Source organism: Aedes aegypti, chromosome 2, assembly GCF_002204515.2.
Source record: "Aedes aegypti strain LVP_AGWG chromosome 2, AaegL5.0 Primary Assembly, whole genome shotgun sequence".
NCBI classification, from domain to species: Eukaryota; Metazoa; Arthropoda; class Insecta; order Diptera; family Culicidae; genus Aedes; species Aedes aegypti.
The window spans coordinates 377243514-377261201 of record NC_035108.1 but is presented as its reverse complement, the minus strand read 5'-3'; the positions used below and the strand labels follow the sequence as shown (position 1 = coordinate 377261201).

Sequence of the window (17688 nt, the reverse complement as noted above, 5' to 3'; positions counted from 1 at the left end):
GTTATTCTTACTTCGTATGTATTTTTCCAAAAACATTTTTTGATTTTTTATACTAAATTTTTACTTAAAGTTGATACATTTTTCAAAAAAACACACTGAATAATCATATCTAATTTCCTGAGCTTTGGATCGACCAAAATGTTGAATCAATGTGTCATTAGAATTGTAATCTTATGTTCTTTGAAGATACCCCACGAAATTTTAGCGGAAAAATCTGTAAAGTATTCAAAATCAATGAAACAGTCAGTTAAGTCATCGTGCAAAAGTTTGGGTTCACCGCACATCATTTTTGTCAATATATCTGCCATTTTTCAACCGATTTTAATAGTTGAAAGCTTTTTTGGTTTTAGATTTCACAGATTTAAGTAAGTTCAGATGTACCCAAACTTTTGCACGATACACCATACTGAGGGGTAAACCCAAACTTTCGCACGATGATTTGACTGACTGTTTCATTGATTTTGAATACTTTCCAGATTTTTTCCGCCAAAATATCGTGGGGTCTCTTCAAAGAATATTAGATTACGATTCTAATGACACTTTGATTCAAAATTTTTGTTGATCCAATGCTGAGGAAATTAAATATGATTTTTCAGTGTGTTTTTTGAAAAATGTCACAACTTTAAGAAAAAATTTAGTATACAAAGTTCAAAGAATGTTTTTGTAAAAATACATACGAAGCAAGATTTACTCTTTGCCTTTCGAATGCGGCTTCGAGAGTTTCAATTGGACGTGTAATCACAGAGATATGGACTGAACACTTTTGCATGTTTTTAAGGGGGTGAACCCAAACTTATGCACGGGAGTGTAGGTTTGATAAACATTTCAAATAGGAGCACCCCATTCTCCATTTGCCTCGCTACGACTCTGTTTAATATTTTTCCCTGCAATTCTGGTCTTGTATGTTTCCAACGGTGAAATAAAATTATAATACTTTGTCTGATTGCTGAGATATGAGCTCTGAACCATTGTTACGCTGTTTTTTCTTAGGTTGACCATCTTTACTCAGCCCCTCACGGACCGTCTATCTTGCTACGACCATGTGTGTTAATTTTATATAAGCGTTTGACCACAATATTTACGTCAGTGAAAAACTTTCAACATCTCGATATCTCTCCCTATGTCTATGATTTTTTCGGTCCCTTCATTCTGCAAATCTCATGAACCCATGTGATTTATTACATGGAAATCATTGTTTCAAAAAGAAACGAAATCACCATTCAAGAGTTGAAAATATTTCATCGGTAAATGTTGATTCGAACTTTTTATTTGAAGGACTTTTCAATCAATGTAACCCCGTTTTACGGTATCTACGGGGTTGGTGACAGAATGTCGATTGACATATCGTTGAATTTCAATACGTCGAATGTCAAATTGTCGAAAGGACAAAACGTTGAAAGAAGAAAATTGGCAAGGGAACAACATTTGAGAGAATTATTCCTTCCCGAAAAAATACAAATATCGACTTTCTGTTCTTTCAAAGTTTTGTCCCTTTCGACGTTTTGGGATTCGACATTTTGGCATTCGACGTTTTGACTTTCGACATTTTTTCGGACGTAATGTCAGAAAGCAGAAGAAATACGACGAAGATTTTCAGTAAAATCACAAAATTTCTACAAAAAAAATCCTGGCAGAATGGCAAGGAAGATTCGTTGCAGATATTTGGGATAAAAATAAAATTCCGCAAAAAAAATACTATTCTTAAGACGACCGTGGATTCAAAGGTTTAGGAACAAAATGTCGAAGGACGAAACGTCGAATGCCAAAACGTTGAATCCCAAAACGTCGAAAGGGACAAAACGTCGAAAGGACAAAACGTCGAGAGGACAATATCGTTTGCCCGACTTCTTTTTCATATCCGGATCAATTAAATATGCTATGAATAAAGTTTGGTACATAATGAATTATTTATTCTTTCGAAAAAAAATTAATCTTCTTAGAAATTTCGTTTCCTTCAATTTAATTTTTTTTAAATGTTTTGTCCATTCGACGTTTTGTCTTTTCTACGTTTTGTCTTTCGACGTTTTGTCACCCAACCAAATTCAAATTCAGCCGGTCAAGCATCTATTCGCAATGGAAATTAATCCGACTTGATTGATATATTAGATATTAGTGGTTTACGGAACAAGTTGCAGAATGATGATTTTTACAGCACGAGTCGTAAAATTTATCCTACGAGGCTTGCCGAGTAGGAAAATTACGACGAGTGCAGTAAAAATCGAGTTCTGCAACGAGTTACGTACAACATTTTTTGCAATTTTGTAGGAAACCACTTGAGGGTATCAGAAATTATATTGCAGTGCGCATCGTACCTTCGTGCTGTGCGTACACGAATTCTCTCTGCTCTTGGAAGTTTTCTTAAAAACTACCTAAAGCAATAAAACAGTACTTTTCAGTGCTACAAAAACAGTACTTTTTTTTCTACTATTGATCCCTTTACGATCCTTGTTTGGACCCGTGCCTTCGATTTTTCGTTGGACCCGTTGGCGAAAGCTAGCGGTGGTAATCCTTCTTGGACACCGTCTAGGGAAAAAACCTCTCGAAGGTCACGTCTTCTTTCGTTTATTAACTAAACATGGTATCAACAACAAACAAAAGGAAGGGTGAATCTCTGAATTCACTACTTCCTTCCAAAAAAGTGGGTTTTAAAACTGTCACTACACGTGGCAAGAATGGAAGAAAGGACGTTTCCCCGGAATGCGAACTTTCTTCCAAGGGTGAAATGAATAGTTGTATCGAAATGAGCAATCAGTTCGATGCTCTAGACAAATTTTCCGAACACCAAATCGAAGCAGCCTCTAGCCCAGGCTCTTTGATTCAAGTGAGGAAGCAAAGAGTGCCGCCTATCGTGGTCAGTTGTTCCGAATTTGGGGGATTTAGGCAGGAGATCTTGAACTCCATTAGGGGAATCAAGGTTTCCTTCCAAATCGCAAAGAAAGGAGACTGTCGCGTTTTGCCGGAAACTCTTAAAGATCGTGAACTTCTTCTCAAACATCTTGAAGAGAAGAAGCACAAATTTTTTACTTATGACGACAAAACTGAACGTTTGTTCAAAGTTGTCTTGAAAGGTCTCTCAAGTGACTATAAATCACCTGAAGAGATCAAAAATGGAATAAATGATATACTTGGTTTTTCCCCAGTCCAAGTAATCATTATGAAAAAGAGAACCCAATCTGGCATTGTTCGGAAAGGGCTTTCTCAAGAATTTTATTTAGTTCACTTTAACAAAAAAGAACTAAATAATATTAGAGCTTTAGAAAAAGCAAAACTTTTGTTTGATGTCCGTGTGACATGGGAACATTTCCAGAAACCTGGAGGAAATTACCAGAACCCCACTCAGTGCCGTCGGTGCCAAAAGTGGGGTCATGGTACAAAAAATTGTCGCATGGATGCTAAATGCATGATTTGCGGAGGTTCTTCCTATGCCAAAGACGTCTGTCCAGTGAAGGAAGATACCACCAAATTCATATGTTGTAATTGCGGGGCTAACCATAAGTCCAATTTTTGGAATTGTCCTTCACGCAAAAAGGTCATTGAGGCTCGTGCCAGGCAGATGAAAGATAATATCCGTTACGATAACGGTCGTTTCCGGAATTTGCCTGGCAGAATATAGAACAATGCTCATTTTTCAGTTAACGATCGCTTGATCATGAGTCATACCCATCAGGAAGATCATAATCATGCTCATTCTCAAACTAATTTTAATCCGTCGGGTAGCCGTTCGAATCTTTCAATTTCGAATGTATCTACCCACGGTAAATCCTTTGCCGATGTCGTAGCAGGAAATTCGAACTCCTCCCCTGTTCGATCCATGGGTACCCATTCTACTTGTTTCAAATCAAATGGAAATAACCCTACCGCCACAGGTAACTCCGCTTCTTCGTCTACCCGAAATTCCAATGGGAAATCACATGACATGTCTGCCTCTGATTTTAATTTTCTTACTGAACAATTGAATCTAATGATTGGTGCAATGTTCAAAGCCACCACTATGACTGAAGCAGTCCAAGTAGGTGTGAAATTTAGATCCTAACTTTTTTGTTTATCGTAATGATCGACTTGATGGGGCATGTGGGGGAGTTGCAATCATCATTCATAGGCGTATAAAACATCAACTGTTTTCATCATTTGAAACTAAAGTTTTTGAAACTTTAGGTGTTTCTGTTGAAACACAGTTTGGTAAATATACTTTCATAGCTGCCTATTTGCCTTTTCAATGCTCTGGGCAGCAAGTTAATTTGCTCCAAAGTGACTTGCGTAAATTGACTCGCAATAAGTCAAAATTTTTTGTCATTGGTGACTTTAATGCCAAACATCGGTCATGGAATAATTCTCAAAGTAATTCCAACGGCAGAATTTTATTTGATGAGTGCTCTTCAGGATATTTCTCAATTCAATACCCTGATAGCCCCACATGTTTTTCCTCTTCTAGAAATCCATCTACGATTGATTTGGTCTTAACCGACTCTAGTCATCTTTGTAGCCAACTGATTACTCATGCTGATTTTGATTCTGATCATGTCCCTGTTACATTTCAAATATCCCAAGAAGCGATTCTCAATCCTATCAGCTCCACTTTCAATTATTTACGAGCTGACTGGAATGTATATGAAACGTATGTTGACTCCAATCTTGATGTTAACATTTCTTTAGCAACTAAAATTGATATTGACAATGCTCTTGAAACTTTAACAAATTCCATTGTTGAAGCCAGGAACATTGCAATTCCAAAATGTGAAGTAAAATTTGAATCCGTGATTATAGACGATGATCTTAAACTTTTGATCCGTCTTAAAAACGTGAGGAGAAGGCAATTTCAACGCACTCGCGATCCTGCTATGAAAATTATATGGCAGGATTTGCAGAAAGAAATCAAGAAACGTTTTGCTCAATTAAGAAACAACAATTTTGAAAATAAAATTTCTCAATTGGACCCTGGCTCTAAGCCCTTTTGGAAATTATCTAAAATCTTGAAAAAACCTCAGAAGCCAATACCGGCATTGAAAGAGGAAAACAAATTATTACTAACTAATTGCGAAAAAGCTCAAAAACTTGCTATGCAGTTTGAAAGTGCGCACAATTTTAATTTAGGACTTACTAGTCCAATTGAAAATCAAGTTACTCAGGAGTTCGAAAATATTCTCAATCAAGAGAACGTTTTCGAAAATGCCTGGGAGACTGATTTGGAAGAAGTGAGAACTATTATTAAAAAAATCAAAAACATGAAAGCTCCTGGCGATGATGGAATTTTCTACATCCTCATCAAGAAACTTCCAGAAAGTAGCTTATCATTTTTAGTTGATATATTTAACAAATGTTTTCAATTAGCATATTTTCCTGACAAATGGAAAAATGCTAAGGTTGTTCCAATTTTAAAACCAGACAAAAATCCTGCAGAAGCTTCTAGCTATCGTCCAATTAGTTTGCTTTCCTCCATCAGTAAACTTTTTGAAAAGGTTATTTTGAACAGAATGATGGCCCACATCAACGAAAATTCAATTTTTGCCAATGAACAGTTCCGATTCCGCCATGGACATTCGACCACTCATCAACTTTTACGTGTAACAAATTTGATCCGTTCCAACAAATCTGAAGGCTATTCTACTGGTCTTGCTCTTCTAGACATAGAAAAAGCATTCGACAGTGTTTGGCATGAAGGTTTGATTGTAAAATTAAAAAACTTTAATTTTCCAACATACATTGTTAGAATAATTCAAAGTTATCTGTCAAATCGTACACTTCAGGTTAATTATCAGAACTCCAGATCTGAAAGACTTCCTGTAAGAGCTGGTGTTCCTCAAGGCAGCATTTTGGGACCAATATTATACAATATTTTCACATCTGACTTACCTGAGCTACCTCAGGGATGTCAAAAATCTTTGTTTGCGGATGACACAGGCCTCTCCGCCAAAGGTCGAAGCCTGCGTGTCATCTGTAGTCGATTGCAAAAAAGTTTGGATATTTTTTCTTCATACTTGCAAAAATGGAAGATTTCTCCTAATGCTTCCAAAACTCAACTAATAATATTCCCACATAAACCAAAAGCTCTTTATTTGAAACCTTCAAGTAGACATGTTGTCACGATGAGAGGGGTTCCAATAAATTGGTCAGATGAAGTTAAGTATCTAGGGCTCATGCTAGATAAGAATTTAACTTTCAAAAATCACATTGAGGGCATTCAAGCTAAATGTAATAAATATGTAAAATGTCTCTATCCCCTTATTAATAGAAAATCAAAACTTTGTCTTAAGAACAAGCTTTTGATATTCAAACAAATTTTCAGGCCAGCCATGTTGTATGCTGTACCAATATAGACTAGCTGTTGTAATACCAGGAAGAAAGCTCTGCAGAGAATTCAAAATAAAATTTTGAAAATGATTCTGAGGCTTCCTCCCTGGTATAGTACCAATGAGTTACATAGAATATCCAATGTTGAAACATTGGAACAAATGTCAAATACAATCATTAATAATTTCAGGCAAAAATCGTTACAATCTTCTATTGCCACGATTAATGCGTTATATGTTTAGGTTAAGTTAGGTTAAGTATATAAAAAACGTTTTTTTTTTCTCTTATAAGCAGGTGAAATCAACTCACCTGTAAAAAAACTGAACTGCTACGGCAAATGAAATGTAATATGTTGTTAACAAAATGTTAATAAAATCTTAAATTTGTTTTACCAAATTAGGATGATAGTGTTGTCTAATAACACAGAACACCTAGATATAAGAAATGAATGTAATGTATGGAATGATACTAATAAAGATATTAAAAAAAAAAAAAAAAGAAATTATATTGGAATGCATTCACCATTATTTTATAATTTTTGAGAAATGGTTGTGTTATGAATCATTACGTAACTTAAAACAGTTGCGTAATGAGAAAGCGTTGCGTAATGAATCATTACAGCACTGGTTTCAGTTAGGTAATGACTATTCCCGCACTGCATACGCCAGTGCAGGAAAGTAGGCCGTTTCATGACAGATTGGCGTGATGAAAAACAGCCTATTACGATGAGAAATTGTAAAAAAATGTATAAAGTTTCGAAACAATTCATAGTTGGCGTGGAACCTAATGCGAGACATATTATTACGTCTTTATTGTGTCTTCGGCTTAAGATTTGATTTATTAGAAACTAGTGGTCCTGGCAAACTTCGTCTTGCCATCAAGTAGACTGTTGAAAAATATCATAGAACCTCCCATACAAATGACTCTCCCGTTTTACCAAATTTTCCGAAAACATCCCTAAGCTTTTCCGTCACACGAACACGTCGGAACCCTTCGAGAAGACAACAGTGAAAGAATTGTGCAAATCGATTGTCTCGATGTCAAGTCATTTCGTGACATACAAACACCATTCCTTTTTTATTTATATAGAAGATAGAAGAATAAGACATAAAGATAGATAGATAGATTTGTTGTAATAAATGACATCATAAAAATACATGGAAAACTGAGGAAAATGATCTCGTTCATCCAAATAAACGATACAACAAGAAATTTTGATGATAGCATTGGCATGGATCTACTCTTGTCTTTCCATCGAATTAAAACATCCCTTTCCCTCAATATAAACTGTTTACAAATTAACTAACAGAGGCAAATGCGTCGAAACAAAATGTTCCTTTGTGTACCTCAAGAGCTTGTTATGGCAGTCGGTTATCGAAATTGACGCCACACAGCATCCGTCTAATTGGAAAGTTTCATACCGCAACTTTAGATAATTAATTATCACCAACCATCCTTCAGACCCTGTTACCAGCAGCAAATTATCTCTCATAAAAATTCATTCCGTAAATATTAGCATAGAAATGAGCTGAAACACTTACCGAAAAAGCAGCAGCAAAACACCAGCGAATACAGCGTAATAAATATCACTCTCACATCGGTCCGATCAAAGATAAACTCTTTATGCACAGAGCCACTTTCCGGGTAGCTGAAATTGGCCGTCGCAAAACTTTGGCCAACGGTGGCCGCCGAAGCCGCCCCGCTTACCAACCCGAATTCCACAATCGATCCGTTCGGAAGCGATGCCGGCGAATTGTTCAGGAGCATCGTGGCTCCTGTGCTGAAATTTGACGATAAGCTGCTGGTGTTATTCGCGCCAAAGGGTCCAAAATTGGTGGCGATAGCCGCACTGCCCACCAATTGACCGCCCACCAAACCCGGCGCACTTCCGTTGGAACCGTTCAAATAGTTTAGGCTAGCATTCAGTAATCCCATCATACCGAAGGAGCTGAAGTTGGCGTAATCGATAAACCCGAGCGAAGACATTTTTTCGCGCACTGTCGTTGAAACCTCCCAAGCACCCACATGGAAACCGTAAGCACCGATTTTCCCCACACTCAAATTGCACGAGAAGATTAATCTGCGGCGTAATCATTTGCCCACAATCCGTAGATTCCGGAGATTCCTCCTGAGACAACGATGGATGACTGCAGCAACCGTTGTTCCATTTCGTGTGGGAAACGAATTTTGTTTCCTGAACTCACTTATCGCCGTTGAGTTTCTTCGTGATGTGCCGGGGAAGATGGAAAGGGAGATTTATTACACGTGTCACCATCACCAGAGACGACTTATCAGTACTGAAGGCAGCAGCACGGTAAGGGAACATTCGGCGAAGTCGTTCTTTTCTTCGACCATGATGTCATTGTGCAGATGGGGGCGACTGAACGCATCTGAAAAATTGGAAAGGAGAGAAAAAAGGAATTCAATAATTCGGAATGTCGCATTTGGGTTTGGATCGAGAATTTTTTATCATTCTAGCGAGGATAAATGGGTTCCTGGTTGCATGGATGTGTGAGTTTTAAATATTGATTTGTGGATTTATGGAGATAAATTTGTGCACACGGCTTTAAATAGTTAATAAGAGCTGAACAGTAGATGTGATACCTTCATCTTCTTCTTTCTGGCGTTACGTCCCCACTGGGACAGAGCCTGCTTCTCAGCTTATGAGCACTTCCACAGTTATTAACTGAGAGCTTACCCAGACAACCAGAGTGTACGTATAACCAAATCACCTTTTGCGTTATGCGATGCTTATATGTGTAAAGTTTCACGTATAAGATGTCGTGAAAAGGCCTTATACGTACAAAAGTGGAGGCGATATTAGTGCATATTTTATATGATAAAACATAGCATGCAATGCGAGTGTGTAGATTTTCTTGCGAATTAGTCTGTACTCTTATGCGACTTAATTTATAATAACAAAATTTATTTGACAGCTGTTACGAATTGATCCGACTTACTTTGTACAAGTATACGGGATGAAATGGAATGTACATATGGACTCATAATATAGCGTTGTATGCGAGGAAACTCATCGATCAAACGATTTCATCCACCATGTAGTGCGGGAGTGATGTAGTTTGTACAAATAAGTGACTTTGTTCGTATACTGCTATGCGACTTCTGGTTGTCTGGGTACTATGCCAATGACCATTTTTACATGCGTATATCGTGTGGCAGGTACGAAGATACTCTATGCCCTGGGAAGTCGAGAAAATTTCCAATCCGAAAAAATCCTCGACTGGTGGGATTCGAACCCACGACCCTCAGCTTGGTCTTGCTGAATAGCTGCGCGTTTACCGCTACGGCTATCTGGGCCCCGCCGTGTGATACCTTACCTTACCTAATAGTTCCAGTTCAGAATGAACGAAGTGCATTTGTTTTTATGGTGATACGAAGTGAAACGATACACGGAATTTCTAGATGGATGTTTTAGTTAATTCGTCTGAGCAAAAATACTGAAATCCTCACCGCTCAGAAAATGTTTTGTTAGTGATGTAATAGTCAAATTATGCGGTATTCTCTATTATTGCGGTATAAGATTAAACTCCACATTATTCATCGTCAGGTCTACATATGTTCTGTGCATATTATTGTTGATGATGGAAGTTTATAATATTACTAAGCTGAACTAAATGAAAGCTTTCAAAATAAAAAGATTTGGGCCGTTCGAAGAAATAAAGCCTATATTTTTATTCGGTTCCTCTTTCAACAATTGCATGCAGCTGGTAGGAATATCAGTTTATGATGAATGTAGTTAAATGATAGACTTTAAGTTTTGAAGAAAATGTCTTTATTTTTGAGAGAAAGCATACACAGCAATAAAAGGACAATGAAAACAGCTTTTTGGCTATTATTGCGACATCTGTAAAATTTTGAAATTTCAAGAGTCATACAAAATGTAATGGCTTTTTAACATTATTAGGATACTGATTTGTGACATTATTCTGTGTGTGTCCGACACGAATGCCCTGACGTTAATAATAATAAAATAATAATTCTGTGACATTCATACGTTTATTCATTCAATCAAAAGATTTTTTGTTTATCTTTACTCTGTTTTTACAAATATAATTGAAAATCACAATGTTTGGACGCAAACTTACGAAAACTAATTGAAATTCGGTACACATGCCAAACACTGGGTGAAAAAAAGAAACAAGATAATTGCAGTGTTGCAAGCATTTAAAATTGTTTCGGATTAGCTAGTGAAAAATAAGGTACTAAAATTGTAGGGTTAGGTCACCAAGTTCCTACCTATTTAGCGACAGGTGGATTCAGAACTTCGAAGATGAAATATCTGCTACATTGGCAACGTCGGATAAGAACTGTCGCAGAGAAAATCGAAGACGTATCATTGCCGGTTTTCCGGCGAAACTGATTAGACTGATTCGTGCAACGTTGGATGGATCTAAATCAAATGTGCGGGTTGCGGATGAGACATCAACCTCCGTCGTAACCTTAGATGGATTGAAGCGAGGAGATGCGCTTTCGAACCTTTTGTTCAACATTGCTCTCGAAGGAGCTATGAGGAGAGCGGGCGTGCAAAGAAGCGGTACCATCATCACCCGGTCGCATATATGCTCCTGGGTTTTGCGGACGATATCGATATAATCGGAATTGATCGTCGAGCCGTAGAAGAGGCATTCGTGCCTTTTCAAAGGGAGACAGCAAGGATTGGACTTAGCGTCAACACTAGCAAAACTAAGTACATGATCGCAGGTAGACAGCGTTGGTAGTGAAGTGATGGGTGATGAAAAATTTGAAGTAGTGGAAGAATTTGTGTATCTTGGTACTTTAGTGACGTGCGATAATGATGTTACCCGCTAGGTGAAAAGGCGTCTTGCAGCTGCGAATAGGGCTTTTTACGACCTCCGCTACCAGATTAAGTCCCGTAGCCTGCAGACGAAAACAAAATTCGCGCTATATAAGACACTTATCCTTCCGGTTGCGCTATACGGCCATGAATCCTGACGTTAAAAGAGGTCTACCGGAAAGCGTTTGGAGTTTTTGAGCGTAAAGCGCTGCGAACAATACCTACCTTACCTTGATACCTTGATGGCTACAGCGTAGCATCACGCCATTGCCGGGCGTATTGTAGAGCTCTATCTTCGTCGGTCGTGGGCGAAACATTTCCAGATGCTCCGAACGTTTAGGGTCGCCAGGTCCTCTTCCACTGCGTACTGCCAGCGTATTCGTGGTCTTCCCCGAAGCCTCCGACCTCTACCTTGTTCCCTGCTGAATATTATTTTCGCAATTCTTTCTTCCGACATTCGCACTAAGTGACCAGCCCACTTAAGTATGCCGTATTTTACACGATTGATAATATTCGCATCTTTGTACACTTGATACAACTCGTGATTCATGCGTCTGCGCCACACACCATTTTCGAGTTTCCCACCGAGTATTGTCCGCAGCACTTTACGCTCGAAAGCACCGAGAGCTTTCCGGTCTGACTCTTTCAACGTCCACGCTTCATGCCCGTGGAGAGCCACCGGAAGAATCAATATTTTATACAGGGCGAATTTTGTTTCCGTTTGCAAGCTACGGGACCTAAGCTGGTTACGTAGTCCGTAAAAGGCCCTATTCGCAACCGCAACACGTCTTTTCACTTCTCGGGAATCGTCATTATCACATGTCACAAGTGTTCCAAGGTAAACAAATTCTTCAACAACTTCAAACACATCCCCATCAAACACTACCTCAGCACCTACACCACCATGCCTGACTCTATCTCTACCTGCAACCATGTACTTCGTCTTGGTAGAATTGATGGTCAGGCCTATCCTCGCTGTCTCCCTCTTCAAAGGCACGAAGGCCTCTTCCACTGACCTGCGATTGATTCCAATTAGGTCTATAACGTCCGCAAAGCCAAGGAGCATGTGCGACCTTGTGACAATAGTGCCATTTCTCTGCACGCCAGATCTCATAATAGCACCCTCGAGTGCAATGTTGAACAGTAAATTCGAAAGTGTTGCGAAAGAGAGACTGCTTCAATCAGTGTAACGTCACGAACGAGGTTGACACCTCGTCTGTCATCCGAACACTTGATTTCGAACCATCCAGCGTAACACGTATTAGCCTAATTAGTTTCGCCGGAAAACCATTTTCAGACGTTATCTGCCAAAGCTCATTTCTTTTCACTGAGTCGTACGCCGCCTTGGAATCAATAAACAGATGGTGAGTCTGCAAGTTATACTCCCGGAATTTGTCTAGGATCATTCGCAAGCTAAACATCTGGTCCGTTGTCGAACGGCTCTCACGAAAACCAGCTTGGTATTCGCCGACGAAGGACTCCTCGAACGGTCTCAGTCTGTTAAACAGGATGCGCGACATAATTTTGTACGCCGAATTCAGCAGGGTAATTCCTCTGTAATTGGCACACTCCAGTCTGTGTCCTTTCTTGTAGATAGGGTGGATGAGGCCATCCAACCAGCCGGTGGGCAATTCTTCGTCCTCCCATACCTTCAGAAGTACTCGGTGGATCGACTGGTAAAGCTGCTCACTTCCGTGCTTGAGAAGCTCTACCGGGATCTCGTGTTTCCCAGCAGCCTTACAGTTCTTCAGCTCGCTGATAGCCTTTTAAATCTCTCCTATGATCGGTGGGTTGACAGCTTGATCGTCATCATCTATGTTCATCCTGTTCCTCGCTACATTTCCATTCTCACCGTTCAACAATTGCTGAAAGTGCTCCTTCCACCTGGCAGCCACCGCCGTTTTATCGGTCAGCAAATTCCCTTCTCGGTCATTGCACATGGCGGGCACTGGTACGGTATTGTGCCGCGCACCATTGACCGTTGCATAAAATCTCCGCATATCATTCCGGTTCATGCTTTCTTGAGCGTCAGCTACCACAGTTACTTCGTGCTGCCATTTCTTTCTGCGATGGATTCGCTTTTCTTAGGCTCTCGCTGCCCTGTACCGCTCTCTGATCTGTCGGGTACCGGCCACAAGCATACGGCTTCTGTCGGCATTCATCATGTCTGTCACCCTCTGGCACTCTTCATCGAACCAGTCGTTTCGTCTTCGTCGTTGACCAGTGCCAATCACTTCCCGCGCCGTTGTTGTCACTGCTTTGTGGATAGGGTCCCACAGGCTGTCGACGTCTCCAGCAACGTTGACAACTGCTCGTCTAGTTGCTGACGGTACTGCGCAGCTACCCATCAGTCGACAAGCGTGTATATTGAAACTCAGCGTTCTGTGTGTTGCGTAACTCGTGACGCTGGATAACCGCGCCCGAATTTTAGCTACAACGAGATTATGATCCGAGTCGATATTAGGGCCTCGGAAGGTCCTGACATCAATGACATCTGAGAAATGTCGCCCATCAATCAGCACGTGGTCTATTTGGGAGCAGGCATCGCCACTCGGGTGTCGCCAGGTGTGTTTGCGGATATTCTTTCGTGTGAAGTATGTACTGCTGATTGCCATCCCTCTAGCAGCAGCGAAGGTTACTAGCCGCAGGCCATTATCATTGGTAACGGAATTAAGGCTTTCCGTTCCAATGACAGGGTCGGAAAAAATTTTCTTTCTCGATCTGCGCATTTGCGTCGCCGATGACTATCTTGACGTCTTGTTTTGGATACTCTACGTAGGCCTTATCCAGGCTCTCATAGAACTCATCCTTCATGTCATCGGGCTTATCGTTCGTTGGCGCATATATGCTGATCAGGCTGTAGTTGAAGAGCTTGCCCTTCATTCTCAACACACAGACTCGGTCGCTTACCGGTTTCCACCGAATAATTCGCTTCATCTGCTTCCCAATCACTATGAAGCCAACCCCACGTTCTGCTCTGTCGCCACCGCTGTAGTAGATGTGGTACTTGAATGAAGTGTTGGCGATGGGGTCCACCGCTCGGAATTCGCGTTCTCCGGTTCTCGGCCAGCGTATTTCCTGGATAGCTGCCACGTTCACGCCGACATTCCGCAGTTCACGAGCCAAGAGCCCAACACGCGCAGGTTCATTCAAAGCTCTCACGTTCCAAGATCCAACTTTCCAATCGTTGTCTTTTATTCGTTGCCGGGTCTGTTGCCGTAAAATCAATACTCGGCGGTAACTAAGAAAATAGCATCTGACGGCGTCGCATGAATCATGAGTTGTACCAAGTATATAAAGAAGTGGATATTATCAAGCATCATAAAACACGGCAGGCTGCGGCAAAAATAATATTCAGTAGAGAACCCGGACAAGCCCGTCCGCTTCGTGGTAGGCCGCGCACACGTTGGCTTTTTGCAGTTGAAGAGGACTTAAGGGCATTTAACATTCAGGGTGACTGGAAGCGATTGGCTCAAGACCGAGCCCAGTGGAGAAGAATTATCCATTTGGCGTAGCTTCAACGTAGCGGATCGTAGCCCATCAAGTATATCATTGCCGTGGAAGTCGTGCTTATTACAGACTCCACAAGACCTTGCGGTCTGGTAAACTACACCTCCGTGCTAAGTGTACCATGTTCAAGACGCTGATAATGCCGGTAGTCCTCTACGGACATGTGACGTGGACAATGCTTGAAGAGAACCTGCAAGCGCTAAAAGTTTTTGAACGACGTGTGTTTAGGACGATCTTTGGAAAGTCGCCAAAGCTGAAGGGTACGATGGGCGGGACACGTTGTGAGAATGCCGGACAACAATCCCGCAAAAATGGTGTTCACCTCAAATCCGGCCGGTACAAGACGAAGAGGAGCGCAACGAGCTAGGTGGTTTGACTAATTTGAGCAGGATTATGGAAGTGTAGGGCAATCGAGTCCAGTTTCTCGATTAAAGAAGGTTAAAGCAGCCATGGATCGAGTTAGTTGGCGTAACATTGTGGCGCAGGTCATGTCTTGAAGGATGTAAAACCACCAAAAGTAAAGTAAAGCCAATAAAATAATAAGCAACAAATTTGGCATTACCTTCATGATTTTACACTGAAATTTGGATGGTTTTCTCTTTCTGTGAACAACAAAAAAAAATTCCAATTGGAATATTGATACAAACCATTTGAAAATCCTAAAAACGTCAATAGAAAAATAAGCACTTAGAATCATTCCCCTCCATTTATCCAATGACTTCTAGTTCTATTAATAATTTGAAATCATCTTAAACAGATGTTTGGGACAAAGTTTCATGATGGAGAAATTTTTAAGAAAAAGTTTTTCTAAAAACAACTTATGGTCGATTTTTGAAATTATGAACCTTTGGCGAAATAAATACGTTCTGATGATACAGTAGGCTTCTTGAAATGATTCTAAGCAATAATGAATGTATGAATAATTCCTCTAGAAGTAGCCATTTTCGAATTATATCGAGTTTAATGCAAACATTTTACTTAAATATTACAATAGGCCATTTTCATTAGTTATTCGCGATTTTACATCAAGGAAAATAAGTAAGTTGAAAGAAATATGGTCTTAACTCCCTAAAACGTATTGTTATTAATGAAGAAACGCGAATAACTTGTGAAAATGGCCTATTTTTAGAATTTAAACACTATTTTTTTGCATTAAACTCGATATAATTCGAAAATGGCTACTTCTAGAGTAATTATTCATATAATCATTATGGCGGCTTAGAATCATTTCAAGATGCTTACTGTACCGTCGATGGGGGTGACAATGGGTCTGGGGGGTGAGATTGGGTCAAAACGGAAAAATATGATTTATGAAATATTTCAGCTAATAACGGTGATATTACTAAAATTAATAATTCATATGTTAGGGAACATATTATTACACATAATTCATCACAATATACATTTTTAGAAATAGTAGTTTTTGTTTACTATATCAAAAAACTTGTATGTTGAAATTAGATAAAATTTACAACATTAAATTTCTCCTGTGCAAAGCATCACGCATGTACTTTAACCTCTACCGTTATATTAGTAGAAGGTTTAAAGTCTTTTCATTACACTTCACACGTATTTTCCGGAATGTATTTGATTTTTCAACCAAATTTTTGTTTTTTTTCGGTACGGTGTCTAAAACATCAAAAATGGGGGTGAGATTGGGTCAAGCAAGAACGACAGTAAATTAAATTGCAAGTCCACTTTTTTGACATTTTACGGTGCTGGTAGTTCTCTTTTTCATTAAGATGTGTTTATTCTTTCTAAATACAGCATCTCTGAAACATCAAACTAGTCTACTTGAGGATTCCGTACATTGAATAACAATGCAACGCATTTTGACAACTTCTCAATCCAGCAACTGTGTTTCGTGCGCAGAAACATCGTAAAATTTTATCAAATGGATTGGTTTTTTTTTATTTAATTATTTATCAGTGTTTTCATATTATAGAAACATCTCCTGGAAGTACAAATGAGTTGGAACACTGAAATATCGTGATTATGACATCAACATCTGCCTGACATGTATTGATCGTGGAATGTCGCTCCGAAATTGAACTATTTGCGAAGAATTAAAATAATCACTGTTTCAGTACACCTTTGGGGAAACTGAATAGGCTTCATGGCAACGGGGATGAGACTTTGAAGACAATTCGAGGGGAAAAAATAGAAAATTTATGTAAACTTGACGATGAATGTTGTGTTTACATATTTTTTCTCATAGCTCTTCAATTTTTTGGTATAATCGGTCTTTTAAGTGGGTTTTTCATACTTGTGAAACATCTTAGATATCTTTTCATCTTGTTTGCATCGTATTTCATCAATATTCTTCAGCTGTGAATGGTTTTGCAACCGATTCTACCCCATTACTCCGAATCCCACTACCCCGAATGCCATTAACCCGAACGCCATTACCTCGAATTCCAAAACCCCGAAAGACCCATCACCCCGAATGACATTACCCCGAAATCCAAAATCATGGGAAAATGTCATCAATATCATCATGTCAAGATAATTGTGAATTCGGGGAAATAGCATTCGGGGTAATGGGGTAGAATCTTTGCAACCATATTATCAAAAACAAGTTATTTCAATTACAGTGACCCAATGTCACCCCTTCTATGGGGTGAGATTGGGTCATTTTTCATTCACTTGTGGTGCCGCTGTGAATAAACATTTTTCTTTAATGTTTTGAACAGTTGTTAATGTACCATCAAAGTACATACACACCAAATTTGAAGTTTATTGGAGTTAAATTGCAATAGTTATTCAATAAATAATTTGTACACATCACTTTTTGACCCATTGTCACCCCCAACGACGGTATCATTAAAATGTTTTGATTTCAACAAAAAATTAAAATTTTGAAGATCGACCAGAGGTTGTTCTTAGAAAATCTTTTTTATTCAAAATTTCTCCATCATGAAATTTGTCCCAAACATCTGTTTACTATCGAGCTTCTAAGATAAGAATTAAAAAAAAAACCATCAAAAATGGGTTTTGGGGTAATTTTAAATTTAAATTTTATTTTTGAATTTTTTATGGAGAAACATAACATATTTTTTCAGTGTGTTTTTTGT

At 39.2% G+C, this 17688-nt stretch overlaps 1 protein-coding gene across 3 annotated transcripts in view; it reads right to left on the bottom strand.

Annotated features, from left to right (window-relative positions):
* Positions 1-17688, bottom strand: part of LOC5565305 (trissin receptor) — a 307255-nt gene that overhangs the window by 120251 nt on the left and 169316 nt on the right. For all 3 annotated transcript variants that reach the window (XM_021846795.1, XM_021846797.1, XM_021846796.1), the window contains one exon: positions 7830-8678. In XM_021846795.1, the coding sequence (XP_021702487.1) occupies positions 7830-8274 (445 nt within the window). In that variant the 5' untranslated portion in view covers positions 8275-8678. The remainder of the gene's footprint in view (positions 1-7829; positions 8679-17688) is intronic.